Source organism: Pseudoliparis swirei, chromosome 16 (genome assembly GCF_029220125.1).
Source record: "Pseudoliparis swirei isolate HS2019 ecotype Mariana Trench chromosome 16, NWPU_hadal_v1, whole genome shotgun sequence".
Classification (NCBI taxonomy): Eukaryota; Metazoa; Chordata; class Actinopteri; order Perciformes; family Liparidae; genus Pseudoliparis; species Pseudoliparis swirei.
Genome location: NC_079403.1, coordinates 4,537,811 through 4,556,901, shown reverse-complemented (window position 1 = coordinate 4,556,901; position 19,091 = coordinate 4,537,811). Strand labels below are relative to the sequence as shown.

Genomic DNA, 19,091 nt, shown 5'->3' with positions numbered 1-19,091 from the left:
GTACAATTTGAATCTTCAAAGATATGACTTTGTGTTCCCTTGAATCTATCAAGAAAATATATATATATATATATATTATATTATATAAATATGTATATATATTATTATATAATATAAATATTTATATATATTATTATATTATGAGCATAATAAATATACATTATATTATATTCATATATATTATTTATATTATTATATTTTATATATATATACATATATATATATGTATATATATTTTCTTTTACTCCAAAAACTGACTGAAGAAAAGGTTGGCCGCCTTTTCGAAAGAATATATTTCCCACCTTCCTTTCCCCCAAAAATGTGTTGAAATGATTGCTAATTAGAATGCATCTAGAATGCATGGGACCCCCCCCCCCCCCCCCCCCCCCCCACCCATTGTAATCCCTCCAATTCTGTTGCATCAACTTTGTCGACGTTAGTTTTTTCCAAAAAAAGGAGAGAGCGTCAAACCCCTCTTCGTATAGCTCGAGGTTACACACGCAGGGATCTGCTTTTCTACGCTGGCAATGTTGTTGTTGTATTTTCTACGAGAAACTTGTGATGGGGAAAAAAAAGTATTAATAATACATAGTGAGTCAAAGTCAAAGTCAAAGTCAGTTTTATTTGTCAATTTTCCATATGTGCAAACATACAGAAGATCGAAATTGCGTTTCTCTTCTGTCCAACATAAAGTGAAATGAGGACCAGAAAAAAGTGTCTTTGGAGGGTTTTACTCGAAAAGTTCAATCGTCATACGGAGGGCGATGCAGTCTGAAGGAGAAAGAACAAAGGGTTCCGGATGAGTAATCGCTAAGACATCGCTAAGACATCGCTAGAACGGTAACTCACTGACCATGTATCTGCACCCCCGTTCAGCCCCTACCCCGTCTCTAAACCGAGTACAAGCCACAGTGGAGGGGTACTAGCCCGGATGCTTCTTCGCAACCTTTGTCAAAGTGCGGCTGCTCATGTTTTTTTTGCCCCAATGAAATCTAGACAATAAACAAGAAATAAAGAAAAATTAACCCGTCTCTTTTATCCTCCCGCTCTTCCCTGGAGTGAGGCCAGGTTAGGGGGTCTGTGCTCATAGCAGGAGGCTGTATTAATAAGGCTTACCGCCGTGGAAAGGTATATAGATCAGAGCAGGGAAGGAAAAAAAACGCACCCTGGGCTAATGCACAGCGAGTTAAAGTAGAGGGGAGGGGGAGGGGGGTAAAGAAAAAGAGAAAGGGATAGAGCGAAGGGAAGACATAATGCCTCGGGGTGATGTGAAAAGGATGGACGGCTCTCGGGTCTTTGAAAGAGCAGAAGACAAAAGGGTTGGGGAGGTGAAGGAGGGATGGCGAGGTCGAAGACGGCGAAGTCAGCAGGAGGGCGTAGAGCAGGGGGGCGTCGGCGGGAAGGCTTTCAGAGGTCTGAGCTCTCTATCTCGGAGGAGTCTCGGGGAGAGTGGATAGAGGAAATCAGCGGTTCAGTGAGGTATGAAGATGGAAGAAAAGAAAGAGATGCCTGAAAGAGATTCAGGTCTCCAAGCCGATCTTTTTTGAGCGGGGATTTGCCCCCGATCTTTTTACGCCTTTCGATCCCCATCGGCCGCCATTACCATTTCATACATAGAAGTCCAAACGGAGTCAAATTAAGAGAATGGAGTTGACGAGAAGCAACTCTTTTATGTATCCCCGAGATTCCCACAGAGGAGTCCATTGTATGCCGATTGGTTTCCAACAAGGAGACAATAGCTTTCGATTGGGTGGGGGGGGGGCGTTTTGGCTATGCCGATCTAAAAACGTCTCAAACTGCACTTCCCTGCACGTTCTGAATTAAAGCCACTGTGATGGTAATTCCGTCACCTCTAATGGACAATCAGATATACTAACGGATAGAAAAGCACTCTGCATAACAATCTCCGGGGTTTCTAATTACCTCGCAGAGTGGTTGCCTCGTGCGCCTATGGATCGCTAAAGCAATGAGACGGAGGGAGGGAGGATGGACTGGAGGCGAAAGAGGGGCAGTTTCCGTATTTAAACTTATCCTTCCCTGATAAAAATAAATAAATAAAAGCCTGATGGACGAAAAGCCGTATGAACTTTCATACATCTTTGAAATAATGGCTCCTGTCAAGGTTTTTTTTTTCTCTGGCCTGAAATCGTTGGTTTTTTTGATGGAGGCTTTGTATTCAGGGGTATTGAAAGCTTTCTGTATGCCGAAAGGGGGGGGGGGGCAGGTAGATTTCTCGAGCCCTATTGTGAAACCCAGCGTTTTTACCTTTTGGGCAGACATATCACTTCACACATTCTGTGCATTGTGCAAAGGACTATATATAGTCATATTAAAGGACCTCGATATATTCCCTTAGTATTGTAAGAAACCAGTGTCCAACACGCTTTTAGTTAACCCCCATCAGCCTCATCGTGGAGCAACTGGACAGTGAGAATATTTTTGCATTATCTTTCGTACCGATGCCTCACTGTGTCTGCAGCAGAGTCGATAGAGTTGTGGATCATTACCCAACGTTACTTTTGCAAGCTGCTGAAAATGTGGGGTTTCAGAACTTACCCGGTTTTCCTTAAAGGTACCACAAACACATAAATGACCTATGACCTCTGATTAACGCTCTTCTCTTTGACTACTACACACTTAATAACTATCAAAATGTAGCACTGCCAAAGCGAGCAACAAAACATTAATATATATGGCGCTTTTGTACTTTTCTCAACTGTAAACACCAAGACAGACTCACATTAATAGCTGAGTCACTGTCTGTGTTACACTGGTCTAACTTGCTTGTTTAAGACAAGAATTACGGGGCCAGTCATGGGAAAACTCGCTACTGCCCCCTACTGGCGAACACAAGTATCGGCCTGCAGCTAGTTCAGGTGAGTTTTAAGTTAACACAAAGCGTTTAAAATGATAACAACAAGAAAATAAGGATGACGGTGGCAAGATACTAACATAATACAATACAATAACAATTCTGACAACAACATTGGCCCTTAAAACGTCCAGGGGGCCACACGCTCCTATATAAAAGTTGCACTTTTTCAGGGAGGTTAGTCGTTAATTAAATCCCTTCAACAAGCCGGATGTAATATGATATTTGAAAAGGTAATAAATAGAAACAGACGCTTCTATAATGTAATTATGTCGTCAACGCTCAACAATAATAAGTTAATTGACTTTGAAGATCTGCTTTTTTTCTATGAGGCACGCAGTTATTCAACATTTCCGAAAGGTTAATGTATTGTTTTGACTTTTAATTTACAGAATACTTGAAATGCCCGTTTCACTCCCGACATGTTGTATAGCTGATGTCACTGAGTCATTTAGTTATTCACCTGTCGAGCGTCACATGTTACAGGAGATTATTTATTGCTCTCTCGTGTGCTGACGTTTAAACATTTAAATGTCAGCGAGCGTCTTATCAGCATTTATTTTTGTCTTATTTTGAAAAGCCAGTATGATGAGATAGAACAGTGGTTCTCAAACGGGGGTACGTGAGAAAAAATATATATATTTAAAATGAAAAATATAAATAAAAAAGCATCCATTAAAAATAGTTATTAAATAAATATTCAAGACAATATGTGTGTAAGTTCATAAAGGGAATGGTATATATTCTATATTAAATCACACACTGATGGCACAGCGCTGTGTATTACATATTCTTTCTGCACAGGGGGGTAACTCACTGAAAAAAAAAGTTGAGAACCCCGGAGAAAGATGCTCTGCAGACTTTTCTATGTGTTGCGCAACTCATCGAGGAACAAGTGAAGTGAAACTCGTCCTCTTCTCTCCGTCTCCCCTCAGGCAACGAGCTGCTGTACCGCGATCGAGACGGAGACGTCGTCAAGTTCAACGTCGACTCCGACAAGAAGACCGTCCTGGTGCACAACAAGAAGTTTGTGAGTCGTTTTTTGTCGTCGTTGTTGTCTTCTTCTCTTCACAGTCGCGGGACGAAGGAGAAGTGACCACGCCCCCCCCCCGCCCTCCCCCCCCACCCCCATGATGAATTAGATTACAACTTTTTCTTACAGTGTCAGCAAATCAATTTTTCTTTGTATTATTACAAAAGCTTAATCAAAAGCGGAATGTGTGCCGCGCAGTTAAAAACCTCGGGCGTGGTGGGCATGTCGGGGGGGGGGTGGGGGAGGTAACGTTGAGATGGAAATGGAGACGTACCATATCGGGAGACGACGCACGACATTATGTCCGCCGTCAAATTTCCGAAGATTAATGCAACTCCCGTTTTTCTTTTTTTTCCGGAGCCGAGCGATCCGTCAACCGCTCAGACTGCTTTAATGAAAAATACCACGCATGGTTAAAGGTCTCATCTCTTCATCTCTTCCTCTTTTTTTCTCCTTCTTCTTTTTTCTGCCTCTCAGGAGATGTACAAAGCCAGCAAGTACGAGGTGTCTCCCGACATGAAGCACGTGCTGCTGGCCTACAACGTCGCTCCGGTGAGCTTCCGTTTTTTTTTGTGCTTGTTTTTTTAATTAGCAAACTGACAGCCAAATATGTCGTATAGTGCATCAAAGGCATGGGAGGAAGGAAGGAGGGTGGGTGGAGGAGGGTGGGGAGAAAGTAATCATGGCGGGTTGTGAAGGCCTGTCGCACACCGCTGCCTGTCAGCGATTGAGGCGATGGGGGGAGGGGGGGGGGCACAGCCGAGCGGAACTGTGGCGAGGGGCTGGGGGGGGGGGAACACAAACAACCTCACCCCCCGGGTGCACCAAACGGGCTCTCGCTTGGGAGGGAGATGAGACGGACAGGAGGGAACAGGAAGTGCCCGTTTGGGGATTTATTCGTAATTTCTCTGCAATTGGGAATAAAGTGGCGACGCCCCGATGAGCATCGCGCCGTCTCGGCCCCTAAACGTATCGTACGTAAGTAGATCGGATATATTGAATCCTTTCGCCTGTTTGTTTACTCCATTGTGTCAATGCGGAGGGGGGGGGGGGGGGGGATGAAACCTTTTTGCGTGATTGCCCTGAGATGAACATGAAGATATGACGAGGCACCGGAGACGCCTCGCTGCGTTTTGTTTGCATTTAATATTCAGTTTTTTTTAAAACACTCCCATCACCTCGATAGACGCCGGTCTGCCGCTGCACTCACCTCGCCTCCGTGCCGCGGGGGGGTCATCATGAACGGCGTCTGCATATTAACGTGGCAAAAAAATAAAAAAACCTTCATAAATATTTAAGATTTCAAAAATTAACGTTGAGTGGAATCTATCTTTCATCGGTTTTTTTCCCTTCTTCTTATTTTTACCTTTACATTGAAAATGCGGAAGGTTCTGTTTTGATCGCCGTGTATTTATTTATGTATTTATTTATTTATTTGTATGCGTGTTATTCGCATAACAAAAAAGTTTTAAACCGAATCGCATGAAATTTGGTGGGATGATTGGTTATTATCCGGGGACCATTTGATTAGATTTTGGGATCGATCGGGTCAAAGGTCAAGGTCAAGGTCATGAAAAGGTCATAATCTTCTTGAATCGCATGACATTTGGTGGGATGATTGGTTATTATCCGGGGACCATTTGATTCGATGTTGGGATCAATCGGGTCAAAGGTCAAGGTCATGGAAAGGTAAAAATCTTCTTTTTACCATAGCACGGTCAATTTTTATCCAATTGGCATGCAACTAATGCCAACATTTTCATAATTCAATGCCCAATCTTGTGATATGCGAAGGTATGCGCTCTACCGAGTGCCCATTCTAGTTTTTTATGTTTAGGAACTTACAATAAAAGAGAAAGAGTGGCAAAAAAATGGAGACGAAGAGGAGTGGTACCCTGCCCTCTCTCACGTGAAGCCACGCCCAGAAGTGATGTCACGGTGGCTCGTTAAAAACCACCAGAGGTCATTGTGATGTCGCCCTTTAACACATTTTTCTTGTGATGAACAACGGATTGGATTTCATGGCCAAGCTGAAGATGTTGAAAGCTTTTTTCCTGTCAACTTCTCAACGTTGTTTTTCTCATTCTACAAAACTTAATTTTCCCAGTTAGTCTTGACATTCACTGCAAAGGTTGGCGGCGCTCCCCACGCACATTCTTCTCTTTGAGCAGCAGCTACGTCTGTGTTAGTTGTGCTTAGTCTGGAGGTAACTGCAATGGAGTATAATGACTTTAAAGAGAGAGAGAGATTCTTTACAATATTCTCACTCTCTATATATATATCTATATATCAATATATATATATCAATATATATCAATATATATATTATACATCCATATTTTTATAATATATGTATATGTATTTATATATAAATATATATTTATATGTATTTATATATATACATATATATATGTATGTGTATATGTATATATATTTATACATATATTTGTATATATATATATATATATATATATAATGTGAAAACTGAAGATATTTTACGTGAATCCTTCCTGCTACCTTTTTCTCCAGGTGTACCAGTATTCTTACACGGCCTTCTACATCATCTGCAATCTGGATACTCCGTAAGTATCTGCGTGTTTTTCTTCCCCTTGATGTTGAATTTCCCGACCTCGTCCTTTGATGTTTCACCTGATCTCGCCCCCTGTGTACTCTGAGAGCAACTGTTTTTAACAACTCCCCTCCCACAAAGCAACCTCCTACAATCAGCCGCCCCGTCTACTTCCAGATTCTCTACCCTTCTGTGAGGTCAAAGGGTCAACCTGTAATGTGTGACCTCAGATGACAGGTGGCAATTTGGTTTGCCACCTCGCATCCGGCCGGTTCAAATGTCTGAGGCGGAACATAACAAATCGGCACTCTCTTCGTTGCGATTCAACCTCTGTGTGTTAAAAAAGAGGTGAAGAATGTTCATTCTCACTCTCTGAGAGCGAGTCACACCATCACGACACACATTTTTCCAGAAGCCAGATCTCTTAAAAATCTGCCGGTAATGATCAGCATGTCATTTTTCCACCTCACTTTTTATTTACCTGACGGCAGCTTTCACACTCTCAAGTCTATTTGTGTGCTGCCACCTAGTGGTGAAGTGCAAAAATCTATTTAAAATATAAAAACCCACCTCAGCTAAAGACCTCATTCATCCTCATTTTCAAAACAAAGACATCGATGTAGTGGCGCCTTTAATTCTGCGGCCTGCGCCGTGCAGCACTTTTTCCCAATGAGGAGAGGTGACACTGATATAGAGCGCCGTGTATTTATGGACACACCTAAAAAAAAAACGTGTTGTTCTCAGGTGTGTGTGCTCCACCGGTCCTGCAGAGGGCCCCGGTGTGCATGTTGTCCTCGCTTCGATATCTGATTGCGTTGTGTGTTTCTGTCCGTGCCACCCCCAGGGCGACGTGGAACTTGAACCCCCCGGAGGTCAAGAATGCTCAGCTGCGGTTCGCGGGCTGGGGGCCCCAGGACCAGCAACTGGTAAGAACTGCAAGACCCCAAAAAAATCCAGTGACTCGTCTCCGCCTGCGGATCAATGATGGGTCCAGAGTTAAGATTTGATAGCATCTGCATCGTCGTGTAGCTTTCGTTTAATGTCGCTTTATAAAGTTAATGCGCGAAATTACAAATGATTTAGAGGGATTTAGAGCCCCCTAGAGGGAGGAGTTGGAACAGGGTGGAAGTACTTGTGTTTCCTTTGTTTAAACCTGCCTTAATAGATCCTAATTAAATCAAAATAGGAAGGATAAAGTAAGCTAAAACCTCTCAGAGTGGTAATTCACCAATCCATTTATGTAGTCATTTCACTTATCGGTAATATAGAAGTTGATGAGAGCCGCTTTGAGGTTACTTCTTTGGCAATCGGTGCGAATGCCAATGCCCATTTTAATTGTAATGTCGATCCGTCAGCCCGTGAAGGTGGGTCAAGCAGCATGAAACAAAACTAATGGTGCGTTCAAGTGTCTCTTGTCGCATATTTTTCACGAAATTCAACCTTAAACGGCTGAGTAAACACATCGGACCTGAAGTTACGGTCGGGGTTGTGACATTTCACTTAACGCACGCAATGGACCAACCGGCAAACACGGAAAATCAGATGAATGGGAAATGTGATCATATAACTTTGATCCATCTGCGACACCCTCGGGTTCACGAGAATGAACAGCGGAGTTAACGCTCCCAACTTCCTTCATTTGCATCCTCTCCATGTGATAGATTTAACAGATTATTGATGACCCCTCCCCCCCCCCACACACACAGAAACCTGATACATCCAACATGTTTACTCTATATTCTGACCAGGATTATCTCATTCAACTCAATTCAGTTTATTTTATACAGTCCAATGTCATATATATTATGAATTCTCCTGAGAGAGCTTTACAATCTGTACACATACGATCAGATCAGGGAAACCTCCAAAGAAATACAACAAAAAAACCTTCACGGGGGAAAAAAAGTGAAGAAACCTTCAGGAGAGCAACAGAAGAGGATCTCTCTCCAGGATGGACAGAACAATAGATGTAATGTGACCAGAATGAACACATTCAATGAATATGACATGGACCACGATCCAGACCTCCACAATCCATGAAACAGAAGGAGGTAGAGAGGAGGGGGAAGGGTGGAGGTCCGTTACATAGACCGGTTGACAAGTTCGAACAGACTCATGGGGTACTGAGGTTGTGTCCTCCAAATTTGATGGAAAGAAAGCTGCATTTTTCTGGCCACTTGGAAGACAACGTGACGCAGCCTTTAAATCCGCTCTAGATAGACGAAGGAAAACCTTCCAAGAACCCGCCTCCGAATCAGGGCTGGTGGTGCATTTGAGTCCTTGAAAAGCAGCACGGAAAAAAAAAGATGATTCTCCGACATCTTTCCAGTAAACACATTTCAAGTTAAAACCCCATGGTTTGACTCACGGGGCGCAGCGGCGGTCCTTTGGAACTCTTTCGAGATGAGTCATTTTTCCCGCCTCCATCATCACAGTCGAACTTGTTCGGCGGCGATAATGAGCTCCAGTCTGTTGGTTTGCAGGGCAGACGAAAGGAAAGTGGATAACATTCCGCGGCACAATGCTATTAATTACCCGTTATCTCCTCGGTGGATAAATTAACACGGTCGCTAGACTGATATAGCCTCGAGTTTCCCACCATTAATCACGAATTGGTTTTGAGTTCCATCGGGCGAAATTGAGTTGGCGTGAAGCGGAGCAGCAGCTTGGTTTCCCCCCCCCCCCTGGAGGTTCATACGTCCTCTGTGGACCAGGTGGAGGTTGAAGTTAGAGATGTCCGTCAGAGAAAAACCAGCTAACGGCTCTTAGGAGCCGATGCATGTGTGTACTGTCATGTCGAAGCATCCGATATACACAAATCGGCCCACCTGCTCTCCTGTTCCCAAATCCCTCACGTATTTAATTAAATCCCATTTACTCTCCCGTGCCCAGATTTAGACAGCTGTTAAGCCACATGTTTAGCATTCCTTATTACGCTTAAAAAAGTCGGCATATTTCGATAAATCAGTGGCATCTTTTTACTTTGGTTTATTTAATAAGGGACAGTGCACATTAATAAAAATAATTTCTGTAAATGTTAGTCAAGAGGCTATTTCTCTCTTTTTTTCATCTTTAAATCTTTATTTTAAGGAGGCGTGGATCTGCACAAAGAAGTTGCACACATTTTAATTTTTTTGTGGGAAGCTAACTGTTGTTTGTGTGTGCGTGCGTGTGTGTGTGGATCAACTTTATATATAATGCATTTTTTTCTCTCGACCTTCTCCACTTTTACTACACTCAAATCTTTCACATTTTTATACGTACACTTCGGCCACAGAGTGAACGTCGCCCCCTTGACTCCACTCGAGAACACTGTTTTTTTCGTGGCGACTATGGATCAGTGGTTAGCAGGTCCGTCTTTCAATCAGGGGGTTGGAGGTTCAATCCCCGCCCTAGTCGATGTGTCCTTGAGCAAGACCCTGAATTGCTCCCTGTAGCTGCGTCTACAGTGTATGAATGTGACAGGATTGTAAGTCGCTTTGGATAAAAGCATCAGCTAAATGACATGTAATGTAAAATGTAAAGTTTTTTTCAGTACCTTAAAAAGCCCAATATAAATTAAATGGATTATTATTATTTATTTATAATATTTAATATGTTTCCGAGACCCGTCATTTTATTAGGCGTAGAAGTGAAAAACAAGGCACTTTCCCGGTAGCTCAGCACTTTTCCGTTGTGCTGATGAAGTCCCGGTAGCTCAGCACTTTCTCATTGTGCTGGTGAAGTCCCGGTAGTTCAGTATGTTTTCGTTGTCCCGTGAAGTCCCGGTAGCTCAGCACTTTCTCATTGTACTGGTGAAGTCCCGGTAGTTCAGTATGTTTTCGTTGTCCGGGTGAAGTCCCGGTAGCTCAGCACTTTCTCATTGTGCTGGTGAAGTCCCGGTAGTTCAGTATGTTTTCGTTGTCCGGGTGAAGTTCCGGTAGCTCAGTACTTTCTTGTCGTGCTAGTGAAGTCCTGGTAGCTCAGCACTTTCTCGTTGTGCTGGTGAGGTCCCGGTAGCTCAGTACTTTCTGGTTTTAATGGCGAAGTCCCGGTAGCTCAGTACTTTCCTGTTGTGCTGGTGAGATCCCGGTAGCTCAGTACTTTCTCGTTGTGCTAGTGAAGTCCCGGTAGCTCAGTACTTTCTCGCTGGGCTGGTGAAGTCCCGGTAGCTCAGTACTTTCTCGTTGCGCTGGTGAAGTCCCGGTAGTTCAGTATGTTTTCGTTGTTCTGGTGAAGTCCCGGTACCTCAGCACTTTCTCGTTGTACTGGCGAAGTCCCGGTAGCTCAGTACTTTCTTGTTGTGCTAGTGAAGTCCTGGTAGCTCAGCACTTTCTCGTTGTGCTGGTGAAGTCCCGGTAGCTCAGTACTTTCTCGTTGCGCTGGTGAAGTCCCGGTAGCTCAGCACTTTCTCGTTGCGCTGGTGAAGTCCCGGTAGCTCAGCACTTTCTCGTTGTGCTAGTGAGGTCCCGGTACCTCAGCACTTTCTCGTTGTGCTGGTGAAGTCCCGGTAGCTCAGCACTTTCTCGTTGTACTGGCGAAGTCCCGGTAGCTCAGTACTTTCCCGTTGTGCTGGTGAAGTCCCGGTAGCTCAGTACTTTCTCGTTGTGCTGGTGAAGTCCCGGTAGCTCAGTACTTTCTCGTTGCGCTGGTGAAGTCCCGGTAGCTCAGCACTTTCTCGTTGCGCTGGTGAAGTCCCGGTAGTTCAGTATGTTTTCGTTGTTCTGGTGAAGTCCCGGTACCTCAGCACTTTCTCGTTGTGCTGGTGAAGTCCCGGTAGTTCAGTATGTTTTCGTTGTCCTGGTGAAGTCCCGGTAGTTCAGTACTTTCTTGTTGTGCTAGTGAAGTCCTGGTAGCTCAGCACTTTCTCGTTGTGCTGGTGAGGTCCCGGTAGCTCAGCACTTTCTCGTTGTGCTGGTGAAGTCCCGGTAGCTCAGTACTTTCCCGTTGTGCTGGTGAAGTCCCGGTAGCTCAGTACTTTCTCGTTGTGCTGGTGAAGTCCCGGTAGCTCAGTACTTTCTCGTTGCGCTGGTGAAGTCCCGGTAGCTCAGCACTTTCTCGTTGCGCTGGTGAAGTCCCGGTAGCTCAGCACTTTCTCGTTGCGCTGGTGAAGTCCCGGTAGTTCAGTACTTTCTTGTCGTGCTAGTGAGGTCCTGGTAGCTCAGCAGTGTCTTTGCCAGCCCCGACGTTTTTGTATAATTTCGTCTAAACATTCTTGCTGCGGATAATTGTGGATCCCGGGCCAATCGCTAGCAGACTTCAGAGAACAGGGCCAGGTCTTCTCTCTGTGCTGTGGCCTACATTAGCTGCTATACACAGACTCCATCTGCTCCAAAGTGGCACCAAACCACTTGGGGGAAAAAACTAAACTGTGACAGATTCTGTCTGTATCCTTAATGTCTTATAGAAAAATATTTTTAAAATGCTACTTTTGTACATGTATTGGTATTTTCTTATGCTGCGTTCACACAAAAAGCTTTCGGTGTGAACTCACAAGAGTTTACCCGCTTGACTATTTGTGGCTTTTTGGGCGAATTTTTAGATAAATATTAAATATTAATAAATAATAAATAAATATTATTAAATATTTAAACTTGGGACAAATTTTTCTCTTTGCTCTATTTGCACCATTTAAGTCATTCGCGCCGCCCGCTGAAAATTTTCGGCAATCGCAACCATTCGCGTCTGTATTGACTTTGCATGGGGTCTACTCGCAACGCTTGTGCCGTGAATGCAGCATGTGTGGTGTCTATCCTTTCTACGATGTGAAAAGAAGTTTAAAAGTAAAAGCAACAACAACATTCAGTATTCGTTGACATCTACAGTATTGGATTTCCTGCCTGTAGACATTTAGACATCTGTGTGAATGTTTTATGGAGAATCCTTGACAAACTGATACCTTGAGAGCAACTCGAGGCCCACCGATTCCCTAATCCTTGAGATCCTTTCTGGTAATAGCCATACGATTGATTTCAGCACGGCATTAAGTTTGTACGATTTTTCTAATTCTAGCCCCGAGAGCCACCCACCCTATCGCGCTCGCCTCTGGGTCGCTGATGATCTATTATTCTCTGTAATGAAAGAGTTGACCTTCAGATATCTTGAAAGAGCCCTGCAGGTCTGTGGCGGGGAGCATCAAAGTCACTATTTGGTCCCAAGGTTTCGCAATCTCTTCACAACCGTCTCTTTCAGAAATTGAAAGGACTTCTTTTTCCTCTTTTTTCTTTATGTCAAAATCTTTTTGATGTCCGTCCAATAAAAGAACTGGAGGTGTCATGGCCGACGTGTGTGTGTGTGATGGGTGAAAAAGCACACTGTAGCTGTGATAGCCTGATTTCTAACCCAGGTCTCCCGCCTATCATACAAAGCGTCGGCATAAATACCAAACTGCCCTCAGGCTTTCTCTTGCGAGTGTTGATACTACGAATAATAATAATGTAACGGCTTAATCCCTGACAAATTGAAATCCCCCGTAGGAAGGCTGTCAGTCGTGTAGCGGATCAACATTTGTATCAGTTGGAAGGGATTATATGCTTTTATGGAAAAGGAAGCTTTTTTATTTAGCTCCGCCCCTTTTCCAGTGTTGAATAGTTAGTACTAAATATCTTACCAATTGCTTTGTTTATGAGTTGATTCGTGATTATTTCTCCATGTTCCTAATTGCTTTATTAATTTACAATTATTTTTATTTTTTTCTGAGTTTTAATATTATTATTTTTAGTTTTTATATTAGTTTTCTTAGTTTTTATATTTTTTTCTGAGTTTTTATATATCTTTTTCTTAGTTTTTATATCTTTTTCCATGAAATCAAAATAAGGTTTGACATGTCGTGGACTCTTTGGTTTAAAGATGTTTTTGCATCTCCAGAATGTGTTTCAAGCTAACGTGACGTGCCTCCTCTCTCTCTCTCTCTCTCTCTGGTTTATGTAGATCTTCGTTTTTGAGAACAACATCTACTACCGCTCCAGGGTGGACAACCGATCCATTCGCCTGGTGTCTACTGGCAAAGAGGGCGTGATCTTCAACGGGCTCAGTGATTGGCTCTATGAAGGTAAGGCAAATGACAACAAAAGAGCTTCAGGAAATGTGTGAGCAGTTAGCTTATGCTAAGCTAAGTTAGCCACCGCTGGCTGGAGCCTTCCATTACCCGGCGTGAGAGTGGTATCGATTGTCTCGTTTAACTCCCAGTAAGAGAGTCAACCTCCCAAAATGGCCAAACTATTCCTCCAATCAGGCCAGCGGCGCCCAACCTCAAAGTAAGATAAACCAAAGGAGTCAGCTTGATTTCTAAGATGAGAAAGAAGAAAAAGCGCGCCATCACAACCCAACACGTACTTTCTGACTTTCAACATGGAGACAAAGCGTCTTCTTTTTTTACATTTTAAAGCGTCGATCAAAGAAGAAGAAGAGATTCAGAAGCGCTAGACGTATCGCCACGATGACCACTGTGTGAAATACGTGAAGTGAACCTCTCTCTCCTCCCTCTGTATACCGTTACTTTAATGTGAACGCTCTACCCGTTGGTTGTTGCATGTATTAGCGAGTAATGACACGAGACGAGTCTGATCCTCCCCCAGCGGCTGCATACACATTCGTCTTTCTTGCCACGTCGCATTTGTTTTTCTTTTCTTTCAGGCATCAAATTAAATGTGAACATTCTGTCAACTCCCCTCACACAGCCCCCCCCCCCCCCGCCTCCTCCATCCACCCCCCGGAAATGAAATCGTTTGATTTGCATTCATCCGGCGCCGGGCGTGCATATGTCTGATACAGATGTCACGGTGCTTCTGAGAGCGATCAAAGCTCACCTGAGCAAGACAAAAATAAATAAATAAACAAATAAAAAATGCGACGGCTGTCGCGTTGGCGCTCATCTCGTGGATTTGCATCCGCTACGCCCGGGTTGCTCTCTCTCTCTGCTCCGGTGGAACTGGCATTTTAATAACGGGAGAAGAGACCCCCCCCCCCCCCCCCCCGACGGGCGGCGAGATGTTTAACGCTGTCAAATCAACGCGTATCCGTTTCGCTGCGATGTGACTGGCGGTGCGTCCCAGAGGTTATCTGAGGTCACCGATGCACCGGGGAGCCGCCTGGCTGCTTGTTTCCTCTCTGTGAGACGGGGTTCAAAAACATTTTTGATTTCATTTTTTTCCAATCCTCTGATCTCCGCGTGAGCCGAGGCTGACATTTGAAACCGCTCGCAATATCCATTCCCAGGCATTTAAACATTAATCAGAGCGTTATTACAGTGTTGAACCCCCTCCACCCCCCCCCCCCCCACCCCCCGGTGGTATTTATCTGCTGCTGAAGGCCTGGTAATTTACTCTCATCATTATTATTGCGGGATACATCTTTCACTTAGAGATAAAAACACGGGACCGGCTTCGTGATGTTGAGATAAAAGGGAATTGTATTGAGCAACAGAAGTGCATTTAGTTGGGATTCCTCCAGTCTGTTTTATTAACTTGAGATATCATAGAAGAGAATATTCGGTGCTTATCTTTGCTCTGTGTGTTTGCCCGTTGTGGCGGAATATTTCATTATTCAATTCAAGTAAATGAAATGTATCAGACATCGTTTTCAAATGAGGTTGCATGCAGTATCTTAAAAATAATTCAGATACATTATTAATGTTGTGAAGGCAAAACATCCAGAGATAACAAGGCTTTAAACCAGGGGCGTCACACTCATTTTCACCGTGGGCCATATCAGCATCATGGCCGCCTCTTAAAGGGCCGGTGTAACTGAAGCGCTGAATAAACTACTCCCGAACATATTGTCAAATAACTCTTTGCATCTGGCATATTGTTTATTCGAGAGTAGAAATATTGTACACAAGAACATTTCTCTAATATTATAACATGAATCCATTGAATTTGTAACCTTCAAAATAAAAGCACAGGATATAAAGGTGATCATATGTCTTTCAAGCAGTCAGGGGCCGTATAAAATGACGTGGTGGGCCGCATTCGGCCCGCGGGCCTCGTGTTTGACACCTGTGCTTTAATTAAACCAACTATTACTAATCAAGATTGAAATGTTCAAATCTAAGTTCAAAGTGTTTCATAGAGATGCTGAATCATCTTCACGGTGATGTCGGAGGCTGGATGTAACGGGCTTTTATTTTGACGGGCATTTCTATTTTTTTTGTTGATTCCTGACGTCATATTTCATGTCCAGGTGTCCACAGCGTGTTGCCACATATGCATTCCAGGTAGCTGATGAGGATGAATCGGTTATTTCTACCTGATATTATTTGTTTACCTTCGCTAAAATGCAAAAAGTCACGATCATCTCTATTATTGACTCTTCCCTTTTGTCTTTGTTTGTTTTCCATAAGCCTGTAAATAGACTTTGGCTCCGGCCCAGTTGGCGACGCCTCCGTCTGCACAGGGAGCTTTCGAAGTGTCGCCGGGTTGCGCAATGTTTACACTCCTCAGTATTTTCCATGCTAATGACTCCTGGCTCCGCTCCGGCCAAGGTCAAGCTGAGGCTCAGGCTGACCGGGCAGGAGAAAATGAGGTCTTAAGCCCTGGCTGTCGCTGCGCTGCAGATTTGACGCAGAGGGGGTGAAAGGTCGGCAAATAATCTCCCCGGGGGGCCTTGAACATCCTCTGGCTGGCGTTGTTGTCTGCATCTACAAATATGTGTGTGTGTGTGTGTGTGTAGAGAAGAAACAAAATGAAAGAGACGTAGCCAAGAACCCCCGTTGGCTGTGTGTAATCGTCAAAATGGCCCGGGGAGAGTCTGGAGCGCTCCGTGTGATTATCGAGGCCGCGGCGATACCGACGCTCCCCCGCAGCGCGACGCGGCCCGAGGAAACGGCTGTTCGCCGGCGAGATATCCGAAAAAAGAAAAGGAAAAAGAAGCCGCCGCCGCCGTCTTTGATATTCCAGTCGTGCGTTTCCCCCCGTAGGTGTTTTGGAGAGATGACGGCTTGTTTCGCGGGGCCGTGTCTGTTTATCGCTCTGCCTCCGTCGGGCCCCGGAGGAACCGCGCAATCAACACTCGTGCGTTGGAAAAGATGAATACGTTTGTTTTTGAAAAAGGACGAGAAATGTTGCTTTTTTTTCAAAAAGTTTGGTTGTGAAAACAAGCTGGAACCGACGTGAGAAAAAATCTCCCCAAAAAATAGAAGAAATTCAAATTCATCCAAAAGGAGAGAGAGAAGAGGAGAGAGGTGCTCAGTGTATCCTAAAACATCCTTCAACAGCCTATAAGCCTATAGCAGCATCTCTAGGGACTGGACCAGGTCCAGGACATCCAATCGGGTCAGAAAAAACTCCCACAAAATAAAAAAAATAGTAAATTCATCCATAAGGAAAGAGAGAAGAGGAGAGAGGTGCTCAGTGTATCCTTAACGTCCCCCAGCAGCCTAGCAGCCGATAGCTCCATCTCTAGGGGTCCAGGACATCCCATCGGATCAGGAAAAACTCCCCCAAAAAATTTTAAATTGTAAATTCATCCATAAGGAAAGAGAGAAGAGGAGAGAGGTGCTCAGTGTATCCTAAAATGTCCTCGAGCAGCCTATAAACCTATAGCAGCATATCTAGGGGCGGGACCAGGTCCAGGACATCCAATCGGGTCAGAAAAAACTCCCACAAAAATAATAAAATTCATCCATGAGGTGTTAGAGTAGAGGAGATAGGTGGTCAGTGTATCCTGAACGTCCCCCAGCAGCCTCTCAGCCTATAGCAGCATCTCTAGGGGCGGGACCAGGCGAACCTGACTCCGCCCTCACTCTAAGACCATCAAGAGGAATAAGTCTTCCGTCTCCGTGAGGGGACTGTGTCTGAAGGTGGAAGCTGGCTCCATAAAAGAGGAGGAGCTTGGCTCCCATCCGACTCTTTGAAACTCCAGGAGCCACAAAGCGTGAAAGGAACGCGACGAACACAGATCCCGATGTCTGGTCCCGCGCCGCCGCCGCCGTCTACGGACGCCGGTGATATTCGAGTCGCCGGTAAACTAAATCGTCCCGACGTCAGCGAAGCGACGCTTCCATCGACGTTCCGGCGGACGGGCTTTGCATTTTGAGTTCGCTGCGGAACTCGCGGAGCATCGACGTGCGCACGGCACACATAAATAAGTTGTATTGCCCATCGCGCCGTCAAACTAAAAAGATTATTTTGAGCATTTAACTTTGGAGACGTCCCCCCGGAGCCACATAATACATCACAGGAGGACTCCTTCTGACAAGTACACATCAGGTCATGTTTAAAGTTGATGGATGGCCCCTTTCAGTTCGGAAGGCTGAGCACCGGAGAGGGAGGACGGAAAAAAGAAGAAGCTGTGCGAGTATTCATAGAGGGGGGGGGTCTAAGTGACTCTACAGCCCTTCTGGCATCGATCCAGTATTGATGGGAGTCACCTACGATGTCACCCGATCCGGCCTGTTTGTCTCCCAGAGGTCATCCACGAGGTCACGTGACCCGATGGCAACGCACAGACCGGATCCGGGGGAAAACGTCGAAATAGAGGGCGAGAAAAAATACATTAAAGGATGAAAAATAACCCTCATTTAACCCTTTTTACAGAGTCATAATCTGCTATCTGTGAAGATGCCGCGCTACACCTCGACTGGATGGGCTTTTTCGCTCAATTATTATCACCTCAGCCGGCGCAGTGGAAACAGAGCGCGGGGTATTCATAGCGACGCGAGTTTCACTGTTCTCAGCATCTCGGGGGTGGGGGGGGGGGGTGAGGAATGTACTTCCTCCTCCGTGACTCTTCTCTCCTTTGGATATCTGCCACGACAGTTAATAAATAAATTAGCCAGGAGTTAGTCTCGAGGTGGAGGTGACCCTGAGGTGACCTGGAGGCGACATAGAAGTGACCCTGAGGTGACCTGGAGGTGACATAGAAGTGACCCTGGAAGTGACCTGGAGGTGACCCTGAGGTGACCTGGAGGTGACCCTGGAAGTGACCCTGAGGTGACCTGGAGGTGACATAGAAGTGACCCTGGAAGTGACCTGCAGGTGACCTGGAGGTGACCGTCGGGGTTGATGAGATGGTTCCATGTGATTAGTGGCGTGGACCACACAGCTGTGAGCCTCCAGAAGAAAGACACCCCCAAAAAAGCTGCATCTCCCTCTCTTGTGATTGGACACTGCTCTACTTTGTGCTTTTGGGACGGAACTCTGCTGCCCTCTGCTGGACACACGTGGATCTCACGCAGGAGCTTCAATACCATACGGCTCGTGTAATGTATATATATATATATATATATATATATATATATATATATATATATATATATATTTCTTCTAATTGCAAGAAATGCCTGAATGCCCCGAGCGAGGTTTCATTTCCTTCTCTTCCTCTCGTGAGTTCCTCCGCCCGTCGTTATCCTCCGCCGCTCCACTGCATTAATGATGCGTCTCTCTATTCAGTGGATGATGTAATCCGCGCAGCAGCACGGAGGACACGCCGACAGGAGACGGGCCTCTGACGGCGCCGCTTGGTAATCATCACTTCATCGCTCCGGAGAGAGAGAGAAGGAACTGAGAGCCAGCTCCTCACAAGCAGTTCCACTCCCTCGCTTCCTCCCTCGCTTCCTCCCTCCTTTTTTCTTTATTGCATCAGGATACTTTAGAAACTTTCTCCCTCCAAGGTGACCCCGGCCTGGCGGCTCCCGCTCG

At 45.0% G+C, this 19,091-nt stretch overlaps 1 protein-coding gene across 1 annotated transcript in view; it reads left to right on the top strand.

Annotated features, from left to right (window-relative positions):
- Window positions 1–19,091, top strand: part of LOC130206621 (dipeptidyl aminopeptidase-like protein 6) — an 89,142-nt gene that overhangs the window by 53,386 nt on the left and 16,665 nt on the right. Inside the window, exons 4-8 of the mRNA XM_056434672.1 lie at window positions 3,808–3,902; window positions 4,383–4,457; window positions 6,435–6,487; window positions 7,319–7,400; window positions 13,384–13,504. Of these exons, the coding sequence (XP_056290647.1) occupies window positions 3,808–3,902; window positions 4,383–4,457; window positions 6,435–6,487; window positions 7,319–7,400; window positions 13,384–13,504 (426 nt within the window). The remainder of the gene's footprint in view (window positions 1–3,807; window positions 3,903–4,382; window positions 4,458–6,434; window positions 6,488–7,318; window positions 7,401–13,383; window positions 13,505–19,091) is intronic.